General features: G+C 45.5%; 1 protein-coding gene across 2 annotated transcripts in view; it reads right to left on the bottom strand.

Annotated features, from left to right (window-relative positions):
• The window catches only part of ME3 (malic enzyme 3), a 169,681-nt gene that overhangs the window by 56,339 nt on the left and 96,058 nt on the right, over positions 1 to 17,284 (bottom strand). For both annotated transcript variants that reach the window (XM_014459306.2, XM_023757370.1), the window contains exon 5: positions 3,872 to 3,947. In XM_014459306.2, coding sequence (XP_014314792.1) covers positions 3,872 to 3,947 — 76 coding nt within the window. The remainder of the gene's footprint in view (positions 1 to 3,871; positions 3,948 to 17,284) is intronic.

The following is a 17,284-nucleotide window of genomic DNA, read 5'->3' as shown; positions in this document are numbered from 1 at the left end:
GAGAGCATTATGCTAAGTGAACAAGCCAGTCAATGAAGGAAAATACCACATGATCTCACTCATTCATGGATAATAAAGACCATTACAAACTTTTGAACAATAATAGATACAGAGGCAGAGCTGCCTCAAACTGATTGCCAAACTGCAGTGGGAAGGCCAGAGAGAGTTGGGGGGCAGGAGGGAGGGGAGTAAGAGATCAACCGAAGGACTTGTATGCATGCATATAAGCATAACTAATGGACATAAGACACTGGGGGGTAAGGGAGGGTAGGGCTGTGTCAAGGGCGGGGGGGAAAAAAAGGACACTTATGTAATACCCTTTGTAATACTTTAAGCGAAAAATAAAAAAATATTAAAAAAAAAAAATAAAATACAACTCAAACGTCCTAGACTTGCATTTAAGGCTTTCCATGGTCTACATCCAATCTGCTTTTTGAATTTTCCCTTTATCCACTCCATGCTTTATCCAAACTAAAATATTTCCTACCTTTTATGAAGTTTGTACTTTCTTGAGTACATGCCATTTTACTTCTCAATCCCTGTATCTCCTGGATCCAAATCCTACCATCTTTTATGTTTCAAGGCACCTCCCTCCATGAAGCTTCCTTCTGGAAGTTGTCACTCCCTCCTCTGAATTCCCATAGCATTTTACTCCCCCCGCCACACCTGCTGCTTTCTTGTGTTGCTTCCTAGTCTTTCTTAGCAGCTCTAAGCTCTTTGAGCAAGTACCAGGTCTTGTCATCTTTGATTCTGCAGCACTTGACTTGGTCCCTGCAAAGTGCTATGCATTCAATAAACGGTGGACAATGTGATAGATCTACCAGAGACAGCAAAAGGTCTTCTCTGTGGACTGAACTCAGACCTGGTGTAGATGAAAAGTTCAGAGAGAAGAGGCTGCATCCTATTTTTCATGACATCACAGGGGCCACTAGTGCTGTGGAGGTCGAAAGGTTGAGGGCAAACCCAAGTTACATCGTGGGGTTTTAGAGCTCAGCAATGACCATCAGTAAAGTACAGGACTACAGTTTCCTTGTTTGGATGGCTTTGACAACTCACAATTCCTCTGTATTTCAGATGACTAGGGACATGGTGTGCCACATTCTTCTCTGTCCACCCAGCTTGGACCTCCACTAAAAGGGGCTAACCACAGACTAACCTGGGGATCAAGACTCCTTTCTCTGGCTCTGGTTTCCTTGGACTTGTATCTATGCTCACGGTCTGCCCACAGCACTGGGTGTGCGTCCCTCTCCTTCTCATTCTTCCTTTTCTCCTCCTCTTCTTTTCTCTCTTTCCATGGCATAGTTACCACAGGGCCAGTGGTCAGCCAGCCGTGCCATCTGCTCCTTGTCCCCAGGCTCCTCTCTTAGGTAGCATAGACACAGTTCACTGTAATTGTTTCCAGTTCTCTCTACCTAAATTGGCTCCTTGAAGTTTGGCCTGTACATCTTCATCCCCGAGCCCCTTGGGAACTCTTACGGAGTAGATATTTACTAAATGGTTGTTGACTGAAACTGAATAAATTGCACTGGCCCAGATGTGCTCGTGTAACTTACACTTTCCTTAGAGGCTCTGGGTGTCTCTCTTTATTTGAGGCCTGTTCGAGTCCCACCTCTTCCAAAGTGACTCCAGAGCCCCAGTTTCTCTTTGTCTAAAAATCACAACAGTTGCTGTCTCCATCCCTCTAGTAGTTAGCACTCAGAACTTACAAGGTTCTCAAAATATGTGTGTTGAAGCCAACAAATATTTAGCGGCGAAGGTTCTGCTTTGAGTTTATGTCTTGACTTCTGAACTGGAGTGAACGAACTTGGGGCCAGAGTCTGTGTTTTTCTCATTCTTCATCCTCACAGCAGGGCCCTGGGTGCAGTTATGGAACTTGTGCCCTGACAGGAGGAACAATTGGAACCTGAGCCCCTGTTCCAACCTGGAGGAAGGAGTGCCTTTTCTTACTGGTTGAGGGGAGATGTCTTTTTGTCATTCTAATTCCTTGTAACTGGCACAAAGGCACTGTGTCTGTTAGTAGAGACTGTGCCTCTCCTGGCACAGTGCCTGGCACTGTGTTCATTCAACTGAGTTCATTCAGCTCAGCAAGCACCTACTGAGTGCCTGCTATGCCCAAGGTTTCGCCATGGTGGCTGTCCAGGAAGGCGGAAAGATTATTTGCAGGACCTAAGCAGCATGTCTCTGTAGGGCAGCCTGGAGTTAACTTTCCATTGAGTGAGCTGCCTTCCCTCAATGTCCTCAAGACTTTATTATAGATTCACCTTGGGCACACCCTGGAAACTTGCTTCTTCCGGGACTGGGACCAAAACCTGCAGGGCCAAGACCTGCGTGTAACTGGAATCTAAGCAGATAAGCAGGAAGGAGGGGCACAGGTTGAGATCACAGCCAGATGGAGGGGATGAAATGAGCTCTTCATGGGGGTGGGACTGAAGTTTAAGGTCCTGCCCTACCTGCTCTGGTATTCATGCCACCAGTCCCCCAAGAGGGCCAAAGAGGGTGGGACACAAAGAGAGGTAAGGAGAGGGAAGCTGTACTAGTATGTGGGGGCTGGTGGAGAGAGGTGGGGTGGCTCAGGGAACTGGCAGGGACGGAGGGAGGGAGGTGCTGGCGAGGAAACACTGGAGTGTCCCAGCTTCCCAATGGAGGCAGGATGGTGCCAGCATTGGCCCTGAGAGGTGCTCACACTGGGCTCGTTCAGTCAGCTCCAGCCCCTTTCCAGCTCCTGTGCCAGAAATGCCCTCACCAAGCAGCCAGCAGATGTTTTGCATTTTTGCTTTACCCATTTTGTTTGTAAAAGTGACAATGACCTTAGATGCCAGAGCCCCTCAACAGGAGGCTACAAAGATGCAAGTTTCATATTTTTAAATTAACACAAATTTTGCATTTTATATTATATCCTGTTTATTATATACATTTCTTGAGTAAAATTGATATATTCCAGGAAGAAGTGGCAGGTTATATTGTTACTCTGCATATATATCCTCTCCCCGGCCCATTGCTGTCTGCAACCAGGTGCGAAGTCTTGTTCATCATAAGGTTTTTCCTTTTGTTGCCAAGTATCCTCACCCTGCACCCTACTCTCTCCAATGACTAACTGTGCAAATGCTATCCCTCAATTCAAGACCCTGCTCTAATGTCACCTCTCCAATGAAGTCTTCCTAGATTCCCCTCAAGCTAAAAGTAATCTCTGCCTCTTTGAACACCCCCACCTCTTTCTGTGTGTCTTGTTTGCTTCTAATCAAATCCACCTTGTTAGTGTTTTTGCATCTGTTTTATTTTCCTCATGAAAAGTCAGCTACTTGAGAAGAGGGACTATGGACTATGTCTGATTTTCTAATTGGCACTGTTTATTCACTAGGTACTCCATACATGCTGAGCACATCTTCCGACTACTGCTACTACTAATATTAATAACTAGAGGCCCAGTGCACGAATTCGTGCACTGGTGGAGTCCAACCAGGCCCCCCCAGTTGGGGTCAGCCGGGGAGAGGGGCCGTTGGGGGGCCAGAACAACAGGGCCAGATCAGGCCTTTAGCCGCTGCAGTGCACGTCATAGCGACCTGTCATTCCGGTTGTTCCCGTCATTCTGCTGTTCCATTGCTGGGCTTTTATATAGATAATTATAACATATTAATAATACACTAAAACAATAATAAAGGGCTGTTTCACATGGGTGCCTGGTCAATGCAAGCCTCTGCTCTGTGTGCATTTATGCTGAGCTGTGCCAGGTCTGTGGTCTGGGCCTGGGAAAGGCATGCAGTGTCTTGCCTTCAGTGTTGCAATGGCTCATTTTGTAGCCGGGAAGGACTCTGGTCCAGGCTGAAAGGATTCACCCAACAATAGAGCAACAGCAAAGAAAGCAGGATCATACCTTAATATTTTCTTCTGGCCAAGAGTTCAGCATTGTTGCAAGGTGGCCCTTGTCATGAATGGTGATAAACAGCCCACTAGGAGAAACAAAACACGGACACACAGAGAAGCCAGGCAGTCAGACTGGGAACATAGCAAAGACTGCAAGTACTGTGGATCATTATCACTTAATTTTGCCCATAGGGCTGGGCAAGAGGGCGCCCTGCCCAAAGCCCCAACAGTTTAGGGGGCTCTGCTCCGGTCCTCTTCCAGTTTCTCCCCTCTGCAGGGCAAGGAGTCCATTGGGCCGAGGGATGTGCCCACTGGAGCTGTGCTCACCAGAGCCTGTACCCCCCATCCTCCCTCTGGACCAGGCATACAGCACCCCAGAATTATCTGCCCAAATGGCCCCAGTGCTGCTTTCAGGGACTGTGTGGGGCTCTTCTCTGGGTCCCTCCTTCTCAGTACAGACTATACTTCAGTGGATGGACCCCTAGGCCTGGGGCTGTGACCTTGGACATGTGTGTTGGGGTGTCCAGACACATGTGCGTGAGGTCCCTTGCAGTGGGAGATGGCGCTGGGGATGGGAAGAGGCGTGGGCTGGCAGCTGTGAGCCCATTTTCTCTGCACCACTAGAGTCTGAGAATTCTAAACTTAAACTTGGTCTTTCAGACCATCATGAAGGTATATTTATAAAGGCAGGAGGCTGGGACATATTTTACTTAACAGTTTATTAGCTTGACTTAGAGCTTTTAATGTTTAGACCATGTATGTGGACCCGTCTTCTGCCCTGGGATTAGGGGTGGGGAGGCCGAGTGGTGCAGAAGATGGCAAGTAGTTTGTACCTTCTTGCAGGCACTTCAAACTTAACACGTCTGAAACCAAATTCATGATCTAATCTTCTACCATAATGACTCAAAGACAAGACAAAACAAAGACCCAAGACAACCTGAGCCTATTTCCTTTCTCAGTGAATATTACCTGCATACATCTAGTTTAACAATTCCAAACCCCTCTTCTCTTTTATACAACCCATTTCTCAGTCCTTCAATTCTACTTCTTTCATCTAGAACACCTTCCTAGTCCTAGATCTCTTGCTTAAAGTGCCATAGTAACTTGTGACATCCCCTCTCGTCTGTCTCCAGTCTGTTTTCTATACAGTAGAAAGAGTGATGCTCTTAAAATCAGTCTTACTGTGCTATCCCTTGCGCTACATATCCTTCATGTCTTTTCATTATTCTTGGAATAAATACCAAAGTCCTGAACTTGGCCTACCTACAAGGTGCTGTGTGGTCTGGCCTTTGTCAACTTCTTCACTTCATCCTTACTTCATTCTCAATCATCAGCTGTCCTGGCCTGCTTCCCATTCTTCCATGTGCCATGGTTTTCTTACCCCAGGGCCACTTCACATACTGTTCCCTCTGCCTGGCACACCCTGCCTTTCCTCAGTCTTTGGTTAATTCATACTCATTCTTCTGATGACTTAAGCTAAAGCTCCCTGTTACATATTCTTAAAGTACCCCACCCCTACACACGCAAACTGACTACATTTATTTGTCTGGCCCTTAGGTCAATATCTAGCCCCCCACCCCTTATTATACTGTAAACTTCATGGGGCAAGGTCTGCATGCTGCTGTTGTTCACCACTGAGTACCCAGGATTAGTCAATAATAGACGCTCAATACCTAATTTTCGAGTGAGTGGAGAAGTGAATAAGTGAACTATGATACTAATGATTGAGGGTGAGGGTTGAGGGATGAGGGCGGAAAGCGTTGGATAAAGTTGGAGGGAAGGCACTTTAATGTGTGCTCTGTGGTATCATGCCCAAGGGGTCATGGTGTTGGGCTGGGTGGTGCTGGGCTGGGCTGTGGCCATGGCTTGGAATGGGGAAATGAGCATATGAAGGCAGGTGGGACAGGCCAGGGAGGAGGAAAACCTCAGAGCCTTAGCCTTGGGAGTTGTGGGCCTCTCTCTATCACACTGATGGGGGCACTGTGGGTATCTGAATTAACTTACTCATAATGTTTGTGAGCAAGGTCCAGGCATTTGCCATGCCATTTGGGAACGACTGTGGGGCATTCAGTTGTATCACACAAGACAAAAACTAAGCTTTGCATTGGTTTCTTGGAACTTGTTTCTAAGGATCATCGCCAGGCAATTTGAATTGGGAAAATCATACTGTGTCGGTAATCATGAACTTCAAGGACTGCTTTGGATGAGAAAAGCAGGCATGTGAGCTTCCTGAAGTTTAGATAAGGGTACTTGCCTTGGTGGCAGCAGGAGGGTAGTTGGCCAATGGAGCCTAATAAGCCTTTTAAAGAACCACCTTCTCTACCTCCACACCAGCTGCTGCACTGAGGCACAGCCTGCAGAGCTCTTGATGGGGGCCCACTTCTCCAGTTTCTATTTCCCACAGCTGCAGCATTAATACCCACAAGCAATTTCCCCAGGTCATCCTGAGCTAGTCACATGGAACAACAATGCTAAGAAGGAAGCCAACTTTTTGGAACTGGAGGAAGAGGTGCCAGCCCGAGGCTCACTGAGGACCCGAGTGACCTTGGGGAAGTCATTTACCCACACTAATTAATCCCAACGACACATTCCCAGCCTCCTGAAGCCCTTACCCGTAACACTGCCCTGTTCTGGGAATGCCCCTCACCTAAACAGCTCTGGTCCTCAACATTCCCCTTACCAGACAGAGGCTTAGTGGCACTTAGCAAAAAGCTCACAGGTTAAAGGGTAAGATCCAGGCACTATTTAGAAGCAAAGTTCCGCAGAGGTTAATTCTAAACACAGGAAAAATGTGATTACAGAAATTATCTGGTACATTAAAATAGGCCCTCTTTGTCAAAGATAAGGAGAGGGAGGAGGGATGCTTAAGATAATTATTTTTTTATATTTAATTTGAGCTACTAAATTTCAAAAGACCCTTTTCCTCTTTTTTGCATATATAATTTTATGCTTTGCAGAGATTATGCTGCAAAAATAACATCTTTTGAAATGTATTTAAAATTTTAATCACTTCTCAAAGTGCTTTTCCATCTATTGTCTAAATTGCAGCTACAAATGATCCCAAAAGGATTGCCCTGGGTGGGGATGTTGAGATATCTAGTCCAAAGACCTCATTTCATAAATGAGGACATTGAAGTCCAGAGAGGTGAAGTGATCTGTCCGAGGTCACACAGCTCATAAGCAGCAGAATCTGCCTGACCCAAGGTCCTGAGTCCAGTGCTCTCTCCACTGACCCAGACTGCCTGTTCTCTCTGGGGATCTAGTGCCCCACAAACAAACTAGAGGGAGTGAAATGTACCTAACAGATGCATCTTTGATGCGTGTTGGGGAGGAAGTAAAATGTGCAGAGTGAGGGATTATGATGATAAACACATGGATTACAGGTTCCAGCAGGATTCTCTTGCCCGGCTGCCCATTTCCTGGCAGAACTGCATCTAGACCAGCTCAGAAAGAAGATATTATCAGGAAAGACAACCTCTTAAATGCCCCGAGCAACCTGTTTTCAGGGTTAGCCACTTTTCACTCAGGGAACACTGTTTGGGGGCTCTTATCTCTGCTTCCATGAGGTTCTGGTCCAGTGAGACATGCTGACATTCTTCTGCACCCCTTTTTAGTGGCTTCAGGAAGAACTCTAGGTGCTCAGAGAGGTGCTCCTACCTACACCTGCTCAATCTCGCCCTGGGACTTCCTGACCTATGGGAATTCCTGAGGCTGGAATGGGATTGTCCAGTGATTTCCAACAATACAAAGCACTGAAAGCGATGAGGCTACAAGGGACTTGCGTGAAGCTTTAGGGGAAAGGCAGATGGAAGGTAGCACAGACGTGGGGTGAAATGTCTGTGCTTTGCAACCACAGACCTGGGCTCAAAGCCTGCCCCTGCTTCTCACTAGCTGTGTGGCTATGGACCAGTTATTCCCCTTCCGAAAGTTTCGGGTCCTCATTTGTAAAATGAAGAACATGGCACCTTTGTTATAAGAATTAACTAAGACGATGCATATGTAAGGAGTTGATTATGGTGTCTATTGGCACTCGGTGATTGGCAGCTTTTAGTGTTGCTGAGTTGGTGTAGTGGTTAAGGGTGCAGGTTCTGGAGTCTTACCACCGGGCAAAATGCTGGCAAAATGCCCAGTGAGGTACCTGGCTCATGATAAGTGCTCAGTAAATGTTAGTAGCTAATTATTAATTCTTATTTTAACTAGAATTATAGCAGGTCTATGTGCATGTTTGTCAGGAGCCATTGTTGACAGTTATATGTGCTTTCTGTGAAACAGGAAGGCAGTCATAAAGTTTGGTAGAAAATCTTTCATTATGTGGGTCACTGAGTGGCGGCAACTTTGGTGATGCAGAGTTGGGATTAAAAAAATTTTCCATGTTCCCTGAAAGAGCTAATATTCAATGCGGGTAAGATCAAGGGCAACCTGAGAGGGAAAGTAAGTCACAAAAGGGCAATATTCATTCATTACCTAAGTCATTCACCCACTCACCCATTCAATCACCTATCCATCCGTGGATCCACCAATCCATCCACCTACCCAATAGGCAGCTTTGAGTGTCTCTGTTTTGGGGACCCTTTGTGTACATTACCTCACTATCAGGTGGGCATCACTATCATTCTATAGATGAGATTAAGTGGTGGAGATGTGAAGGTAGAGGTGAGATTCAAACACAGGTCTCTTGGATCCCAGAAACGTGACCTCTTTAGGTATGTGATTTGGGGCAAGACACTTCACCTCTCCATGCCTTGGTTTCTCGTCAGTGGAATGGGAACAATGGCTCCTTCTCCGCTATGGAGCAACTCTGAGGATCAATCAGGGCAGAGTCATGAAAACTCTGTACCCTGTAAAGCTCAGTAGACGTGGGAATCTCAACATTCACGTGAGCTGGCCCAAAGCCGTACGTCGGAGAGGAGGTGTTACAGTGAGGCTCTCTGAGAGGCTGCCCCTCCGTCTGGTTTCCTGGCGGCCCTTTCTGGATGCATGGGGGAGTATTTTAGGTGTCAAGGAGCTCTCTGTAGTCCACAGCTGGGTCTGTTTCAATCTTCTCTCCTTGAGAAGGTGCCAACCCCCCAGCATGAATGATGCCCTGTGAGGCAAAGCCTCGGACAGCTGGTATGATGCTATCCGCTCTGGGGCCCAGGGAGGCCGGAAGGTGGGAAGCTCCAGGAAGCCCGGGGCTTGGCTCCACTGAGGCGGAGAAACACTTCCAGCTTTGGAGCGAATTCCAGGCTGCCCCCGGGGACCCCAGAGCGCTGAGCATCCTGCAGTGAGCTAAAGTAACCAGGGCATCCGTCAGGGCTAGTGACTCCTCTGAGTGATTAGAACAGAGCGTCCCTCACTGCTCCCGGTGCTGTGAAGATGGGCATCTGGGATAGGGGCACTCGTGGGATAAGTCTCTCGCTCTTAATAGCTATTAACTGGAACAGGAAAAAAGGCAAAAATAATTTTAGCTACTGATGACTTCCCCTAAGTTTTTCCTGTTTACTTCAGGGAAACAATTTTAGAACTTGGTGGAAGAAAAAGAGTATATATAATGAACATGGTAAGCTGCCACTCCGTGGAATCCAGAGCTTAAATGAATACACGCCCTGCTTTCAACAACACACAGCATATTCCTGAAAAGTTATGAGTACATAAAATGTCCAAACCTAAAATTATATTGTATGTATACCTGGGAGGTTGCTGTTTAAAGAGAACCTACAGAGAAATTTTTTTTGGAACATAAATCTCTCACCTGATTTATGGCTGGCTTTCTCAAGTTTGGACTTTCCTACTTGAGTTTCGAGAAACAGAACACAGGTCTTTCTGAGCTGATGCACAGTCATTGGGGCCCATGGACCACAGCAGAGAAGGAGTGGTCAGGTTGTGGGGCGGCTCCTCCTGCACGGAGCTCTGGGGTGAGTGCAGGAGAGAGAAGGCACAGATTCATGCTTCACAGCAACCACACTGAGCACCTACTCTATTCTTTCACGAACTTAACTCGCTTGGCCAGAAAGTCATGTTTTTTATGGGCTGTTTCTCTTGGAACAGGTTGATGTGACACTTCGGGTGGAAGCATTTAAGGGCCACCATGTGATTCACCATCTTTTCTTTCTCCCTTGCCACAGTAACCTGTACAGTTCCAGATAAGGCAACTTCTTTAGCTGGGATCCAGAGTGAGGAAGACACAGAGAACAGCCCCCCGCTGATCCCCCAAGGGACAGGACGCGGAAGCACAGAATAACCTTTGTTCTAAGCATTGAGATCTTAGGGTTGTTTCTCAGCATAACCTCGTCACTCTGTTCAACAAAATCGTCCTGAGATGCCCATATATATAAAACAAAATGTTGAAGCTCTGGTTAAAGCAGAGGGGAGGACCCTGGCCGGTGTTGCTCAGTGGTTGAGCATCGTCCCATGTACCGAGAGGTGCCAGTTCGATTCCCAGGCAGGGAACATGCCTGGATTGCAGGCTTATTCCCCAGTAGGGGGCATGTGGGAGGCAGATGATTGATGCTTCTCTCTCATTAATGTTTCTCTCTCAAAAAAAAAAATCAATAAAAACACATTTGAAAAAGGAAAGTAGAAGGGAGGACCCTCCTTTGAGGGTATTCTCACTACTTTTTGTCTCAGCAGTAATTACTCCTACAACAGATTTTGGGCAATGGCAGCAGAGGAAAGGAACCTCTGAGTGGAAATGGAGCTACGGTATTGCGGGTTAATAATTGGCATTTAGGAAACTGTGTCTTTAATGCATATCTCCTCCCACTAGACTTGATCTCTGAGGGCAGGACAGCTGTCTTATTCACTGCAGTAACCCCAGGGCCTAGCATAAGGCCAAGCACACAACAGGCACTCCCTATATGTGTTGGGTATGCCGAGTGGTTCAGAACATGGGTGCTGAAATCAGACAGACCTGGGCCTTCCTTTTCTGTTATAAACTGGGCATATCAAGGTGCTTCTGGGAGGATGGAATGAAATAATATGTATCAGGTACATGGAGTAGTGCTTGGCATGAGGTAAGTGCTCCCTAAGTGTTAGCTCATATTGGTGACTTATGCTAGGCAGTGATAGCGTATCCATATATTTTCTGGATGTGAGAAAAATTCCAAGCTAACTGTGATGCGTTGAATTGTGTCCCCCCAAAAAGGTATATTAAAATCCTAAAGCCATGTGCCTGTGACTATTTGGAAATAGGGTCTTTGCAGACGTAATGGAGTCAAGATGAGGTCATTGGGAAGGGCCCTATTCTAATATGATTGGTGTCCTTATGAGAAGAGGGGAAGACAGAAACACCCAGGGAGAAGATGCCATGTGACGATGGAGGCAGAGGCTGGAGCGACGCATCTACAAGCCAAGGAACACCAAGGACTGCGGCAAACGGACGCTAGAAGAGGGAAGGAGGGATTCTCCGCTACAGATTTCACCCGCTTTGGGATATTTTGTTTCAGCAGCCCTCGGAAGCTAATATACCAGCTATCCAATGGTTGCGCAGTAGCTATGGGCAGTGGCGATCACAATTCCTTCTCTGTCCATTTCTGAAATCTCTGCCTGTTGGAATTTCATAAGGGCAAGCGCAGGTGACGTTCCCTCCATCTAACAAAGGCCCATAAATTACATCGCTATCTCCGGTTTCCATCAGGAGCCAGAAAAATCCTCTTGAATTTTAGACTTCAGTTACATGGGGGAGAAAGGCAAACAGAGATAATGTTCACTTAGGAGAATGTTATTTCTTGAGAAAAAGACTCTTAACCCTTATCTCGGCCTGCAGAGGAGTGACCCTTAGACGTTTCCTAAAATAGAACTGCAAAAAAACACCCCTCTCTCAAACAGACAACATTCATTTAGGCTTTTTGGCACCAAGTCCAACCAAAAGGAGGACTTAATTAAAACGGGGTCAGTGACATTAGGCAAGCCACCGAGGCCGGGCGCAGAGGGAGCGACGCGCACTTTCAACTCTGAAACAAAGACTCATTGTGGCCGCGAAACCACCATTCCACACATTTTTGGCAGAAAGGGAACCTGTCCTCTGAAAACCCACAAGAGGCTATTTTTAAAGCCCCGATTAGATAGCACAGCAGGAGAGAGTAGGTGTGAGAAGTCCAGGGCCTCCACAGCTGGCACCTGGTGAGGCAGAGCCAGGCCGAGGACAGGTAACTGTCCAGGCCTTGGAGGAACTTAAAAATCACCTTCTTCCCCGGTTCTGTGAAAAGTCCTCGGGGGAGTGTGACTAAAGTGGGGGACGTGTGAGTGGCAGGTGGCTCACAATCCTTCTTTGGTATCGCTTTCTGTCTTGAGGAACCTTTGATTACTTGAACCCACTGAATAACTACAGTTAATTTCCTGGACCTCGGACAGCCCATCCTGTTTCCACTCTGTCTCCCTCTGAGGTGCGATGTTACAAAAGAACGGGGATGTGCCCCTCCATGCCTCCTTGGAGGCCCCTTTCCTTCTGACCCTCCCACATAACAAGTGCTGAATTCTCCAGGCTTTGGAGTGAGGTGTAATGGTGTGGACAGTGATGTCTGCCCAAGTGACTATGGGTGGACCTCTGAGTGGGCTGGGCGTCCTGGATTTCTCATGTTTGAGGTGAAATACTGCCCTGCAGCCTGCACAGGCTTCTTGTACTCTGCTTTGTGCCAGGCACTGTGCTGGGCACATGGGAAACAGAATGACCAAGACTTTACCTCTGATCCAGCATGGTTTTCTGATCTAGGCAGAGCAGGAAAAAATACAGCACAGTTGGGCATAAAGGAGACATTATTGGAAGATGGGGAGAACCACAGAATAAGCAGGCCCAGGATGGATAATGGCAGAGCAGGAGAGTACAAGCTGGGTAGGAAATGCCTATTCCAGGGCTTTGGGGCCCTCCCTTCCTACTTTCCTGCCCTCTTGCTGCTGTGGGACGGTTTCCCTCAAGTAGACTTGAAGCATCAGATGGGCAGTGACCATATCCTCTACTTCCATTGATTTCCCTGGATTCCCTAATACAGCCCTATAAACCTCATATCCACTTCAGAAAAAGATTTCTGAATAAATGGTCTATTCCTTCCTCTCCTTCCCTGAATGTGGGAATAGAGCAGTTAGGCCAGGGCAGTAGAAGTTTTACCATACTATACCTAGCTTTGTGATTTGGGAAAGTTTCCAGACCTCTCTGAGCCTGTTTCCTCATCAGAAAAATATAGACAGATAACCTTTAAAAAATCTATGATTCTATGACACAATCTAGCAAGACCCATAGGTATCTGTGGAATAGCTGCAAGAGCATGAATCTAGAGCTAGACAGACCTGGGTTCAAATTCCAAGTCTAACCCTTATTCACTGTGCAACCGTGGCAAATTACTTAACCTCACTGAGTCTCAGTTGCTTAATACTAAAGTGGAGCTTTAATAATTAATTTAATGATTAAATCCATCTAAGTTGGTATGAACATTAAATAAAATAATACAATGTCAGTCACCAAGAGGCCTCTCATATATCTTAAGTTGGAACCTAAGAAATGTTTGTCACAGGAATGGATGCTAGATCCCCTCCATGAGACACAGAATTTCATGCCATGGTTCACAGGTAGGGTGACTACATATTCGGGTTCACCTCTATCTTGACAAAATTATTTGTTTTCCTTTTCACTTTGAAAAACTCTCTGATCTTCAGGGCCACTCCATTAAATTCAATCCTGCGAACATTTATTGGGTGTCTACATGGAAAGTCAAGCTCATCTTTTTGGTGGCATCATTTCCCTGTGTGGTCATTAATTTTAATCCTGCTAATGACACAAAGCATCTGTGAAGTGGCTCCTATCACCCATAGTCTTTTGCTCTCCATGACTTTTTGGAACAGTCTACTACCACTCTGAGCCAAACTCTGCAGAACTGGTGTTGAACTCAGACAAGGAATGGAGCCTTCCAGGTGTGAGGCCATAGACCTCAGGCCTGGTCTTGGCTCCATGAGGGCCTGATCTTTGGCCTTAGGTTAAGTCATGACGTTGAAATTCTAATGCCCAGTATGATAGTATTTGGTGGTAGGGCCTTTGGAAAGGAATTCTACTGCCCAGGGGCCCTCATAAATGAGATTAGTGCCCGTATATAAGAGCTCCTTCTGTCATGTGAAGATGCAGCAAGAAGTCTTCCATCCAGAAGAGACCCCTCACCAAACCATACCAGTGCCCTGACCTTAGACTGCCAGCCTCCAGAACTGTGAGAAATAAATTTCTGTTGTTTATAAGCCATCTAGTCTGTGGTATTTTTTATAGCAGCCCAAACGGACTAACAGCTCCCATTGGGAAAATTTGCAAATGCTACACCATTCACTCATGACCATGTGTCTGGGGGGCAAGGATCCTTCTCACTTATACCTGAGAGTACTAAGTCTTGGTGAGATGAAACAATGCCAACGAGACGGGAAGTAACAAAACTAGTGTAGGCGGCAGGTCAGAAGCCAGTGTCCTCCTGTCTCTCTTGTGGACGTGTTAGGAGATGTTTGTAAAACACGAATCCCTTTAGAAGACAGGCTTCCATTAACATAGAGGAAAACTGGGATAGGTTTCTAATTGTCTTTAGTATTTTTTTTTCCTCCTGGAATTTGTGAATCTCATATATTGCTCTAGTGTCTTTGATTATGAGATACTTTTTGGCAGGAGAAAACTGTTCGAGTCAAATTCCAAGGGTTAGGGGAATGTTTCCATCTGTTCTCCTTGGGTAAGAATCCAGATAAGGTGTACAAATAGCTGAAGACGAAAGTGCAGTTTTCTTGAAAAAAGTGTCCCTACGTGGAAAGGCTGGCCAAGGGTACCCTGTATCTCTATCACATCATTAGCTGACTGAACAATCTATAATCACAAGAAAAGAAAAAAAAGACCCCATGGAGGGAAATTTCAGCTGAAACTGACACCCCTGTCCAAACAGCAAATCGCTCCAGAATCTGAAATTTCTAATTTTGCAACTCCCAGATGCTTCCCATTAGCACAGGGTTTCAGCTGTTACTTGAACATACTAAAATGTGCCAAGAAAACTCAGAGAGAGTTGGTACAAAAGGAGTTTCTTTTTCTACTGAACTATTTACTCCTCCAAAAATAATAATCACCAAGGCTTTCGGCCCCCTTTTCCCCGAGAAGTCACACTTCACACTCTTCTTTTATGGCTGTGAACACGGCCCAGACCCACACATGCCTCCACTTTATAAAATAAACAAACACCTTCCTGCTGTCTAGAGTGCCTCTTGTTAATCTGGGTCTCTGGGCAATAAGGATTTTGGAACGTGGCTCTGTTCTAACACGAACTTCTGAAACATCCAAAGCAAATAATCATCAAACCTGAAGTCGCTACCCCCCTGGCTCAGAGGCCCAGCCACCACGTGGCTTGTTTACAGGTACATGCAAGATAGGGAGAGAAACACATCCTGTTTGTTTTTCCAAAGCAGGTTTGAGAAGTAGTCACACCCACTTTTCCCCACTGACTCATAAATCTCATAGCATCATTTTGAGAAATAGGCTGAAGCTCAGAACCGGATCAAGAGTCCCTGAAACAATAGACCCCTCCGCCAAGGCCAAGCTGAAATGGTAGAAGCTTGCATGCATTTTATGCTAACATTTATGAGACAGTTCATCACGCAGGCCTCTGAGTCCTATCTTGAAGCAATTTGTAAGCGGAAAGCTCTGCCCACTTTAATTTATCACATAAACATTTCTGGAGCTTATCACTGCCTATTAGTCACGAAAGCTGGAATTTAATAAAGGAGATCAGAATGCAGTTTTCAAAGAGGACAAAAGTTCACTGGGAAAACATGTGTGCAAACTTTAGGGACCCTGGGAGCAAACGTAAGAAAGAGACAGCTAAGTGCCTAGAACCGAATGTCCGTAAGGGCCACTCATTAGGTGTAGTTAAGCAAGGGGGTGTGGGCACATTTGACTTATTCCTTTTGACTGGGTTTAGGTCTAAACTATATAGCTCTTTAAAGGGAGAAATCTGAGAAAACTCAAGATCAAGACTGTTCAAGGCTAAGAAAGTATTTGCTTTGAAGTGGCTGGGGAAAGATGTGTGCTTCTCTGGTCAGAAATAAGTCCCAATGGACCCATTCAATTAAAAACACCAGTGTTATTGTGAAGCTCCAGAGCAGGGGCTCAGACAGACTTAGACTCAGACCTCAGGTCTCCTAATTAGCAGCTGAGTGACCTTCGCAAATGACTACATTTAAACATCAGTTTCTTCATCTGTAAGATAAGAATAGTAAAACGTTTCTAATGAAGTTGTATGTGACAAGAGATAATATATGGAAAGCAGTTAATAGAATGCCTGGCACATTTAGTGAGTGCTCAATAAACGAAAGCTATTTTTCCATGTAAACTACCGTAAAGAATCCGTCACGTCCCAGACTCGCCATTAGAATGTGATGAGTAAAGCTAAAAAGTAAGTTGACTTGATCTGTTCAGGAGACTGACATAATTTGGGTGCTACCATGAAATTTTTTTATTGTTATGCTGAGAAACATAGCAGGTCCGGTATTTCTTTTCTATGAGCTTATGTATAGAAAACACTCATTCATGAATTATTTCAACAATTGTCTATTAGACCCCTCTATGTAATGGGCACATATCTAGGCACTTGGGATATTTATTTCAGTGAACAGACAAAAATCCCCACTCTTATGGAGCTGATATTCATTCATTCATTCTGGTATTTGGCAAATGCCATACCAATAAAGAAAGGGAAAGGGCCCTAGCCAGTTTGGCTCAGTGGATAGAGTGTTGGTCCTTGGACTGAAGCATCCCAGGTTTGATTACAGTCAAGGGCATGTACCTGGTTGGGGTGCGTATGGGAGGCAACCAATCAATGTGTCTCTCTCACATTGATATTCCTCTGTCTCCTCCTTCTACTCTTTCTAAAAATCAATCAGAAAAATATCCTCAGGTGAGGATTAACAAAAAAAATAAAAATAAAAAATAAAGAAGAAAGAAAGAAAGGGAAAGGACAAAGATACAAAGATGAAAAGACATGCTGTCTGATAAGCTCCCAGTCCAATAGAGCAGAGTGTAACTACTGGATTATTATGCAGTAAATCCTATCCGAGTATTAGCAGAGGCCACTGAGGACAGGCATTGATGAGGGAGCAAAATACCCTGCAAGTAGGGGAGGGAGGACAGAGACTGAGGAGGTGGCACGAGATGAAGACCTTTGGGTTGGATTTGAAGGGGGAAGTGGGAGTTTGTCATGTGGGTAAGTGGAGAAAGGCCAGCAAGCAAAGTGAACAACTGCTGGTTTCTGTCATTTAGTAAGGCATTTGGTAGAATGTAAGATGAAAAGAAAGTACAATGTATGAACTAAAGTAACATGTTTTGGAAACTCAACTGTTATCAATCACTAACTAATTAAACTCTGTTTTTTTGTTTGTTTTGTTTTTTAAACTAGGACTCAGTAGAAGACGGCTTTTATTTCCCCTAAGTTTTTCCATTAAG

This window comes from Myotis lucifugus, unplaced genomic scaffold (genome assembly GCF_000147115.1).
Source record: "Myotis lucifugus unplaced genomic scaffold, Myoluc2.0 scaffold_106, whole genome shotgun sequence".
Classification (NCBI taxonomy): Eukaryota; Metazoa; Chordata; class Mammalia; order Chiroptera; family Vespertilionidae; genus Myotis; species Myotis lucifugus.
This window is presented reverse-complemented; position numbering and strand designations above follow the sequence as displayed.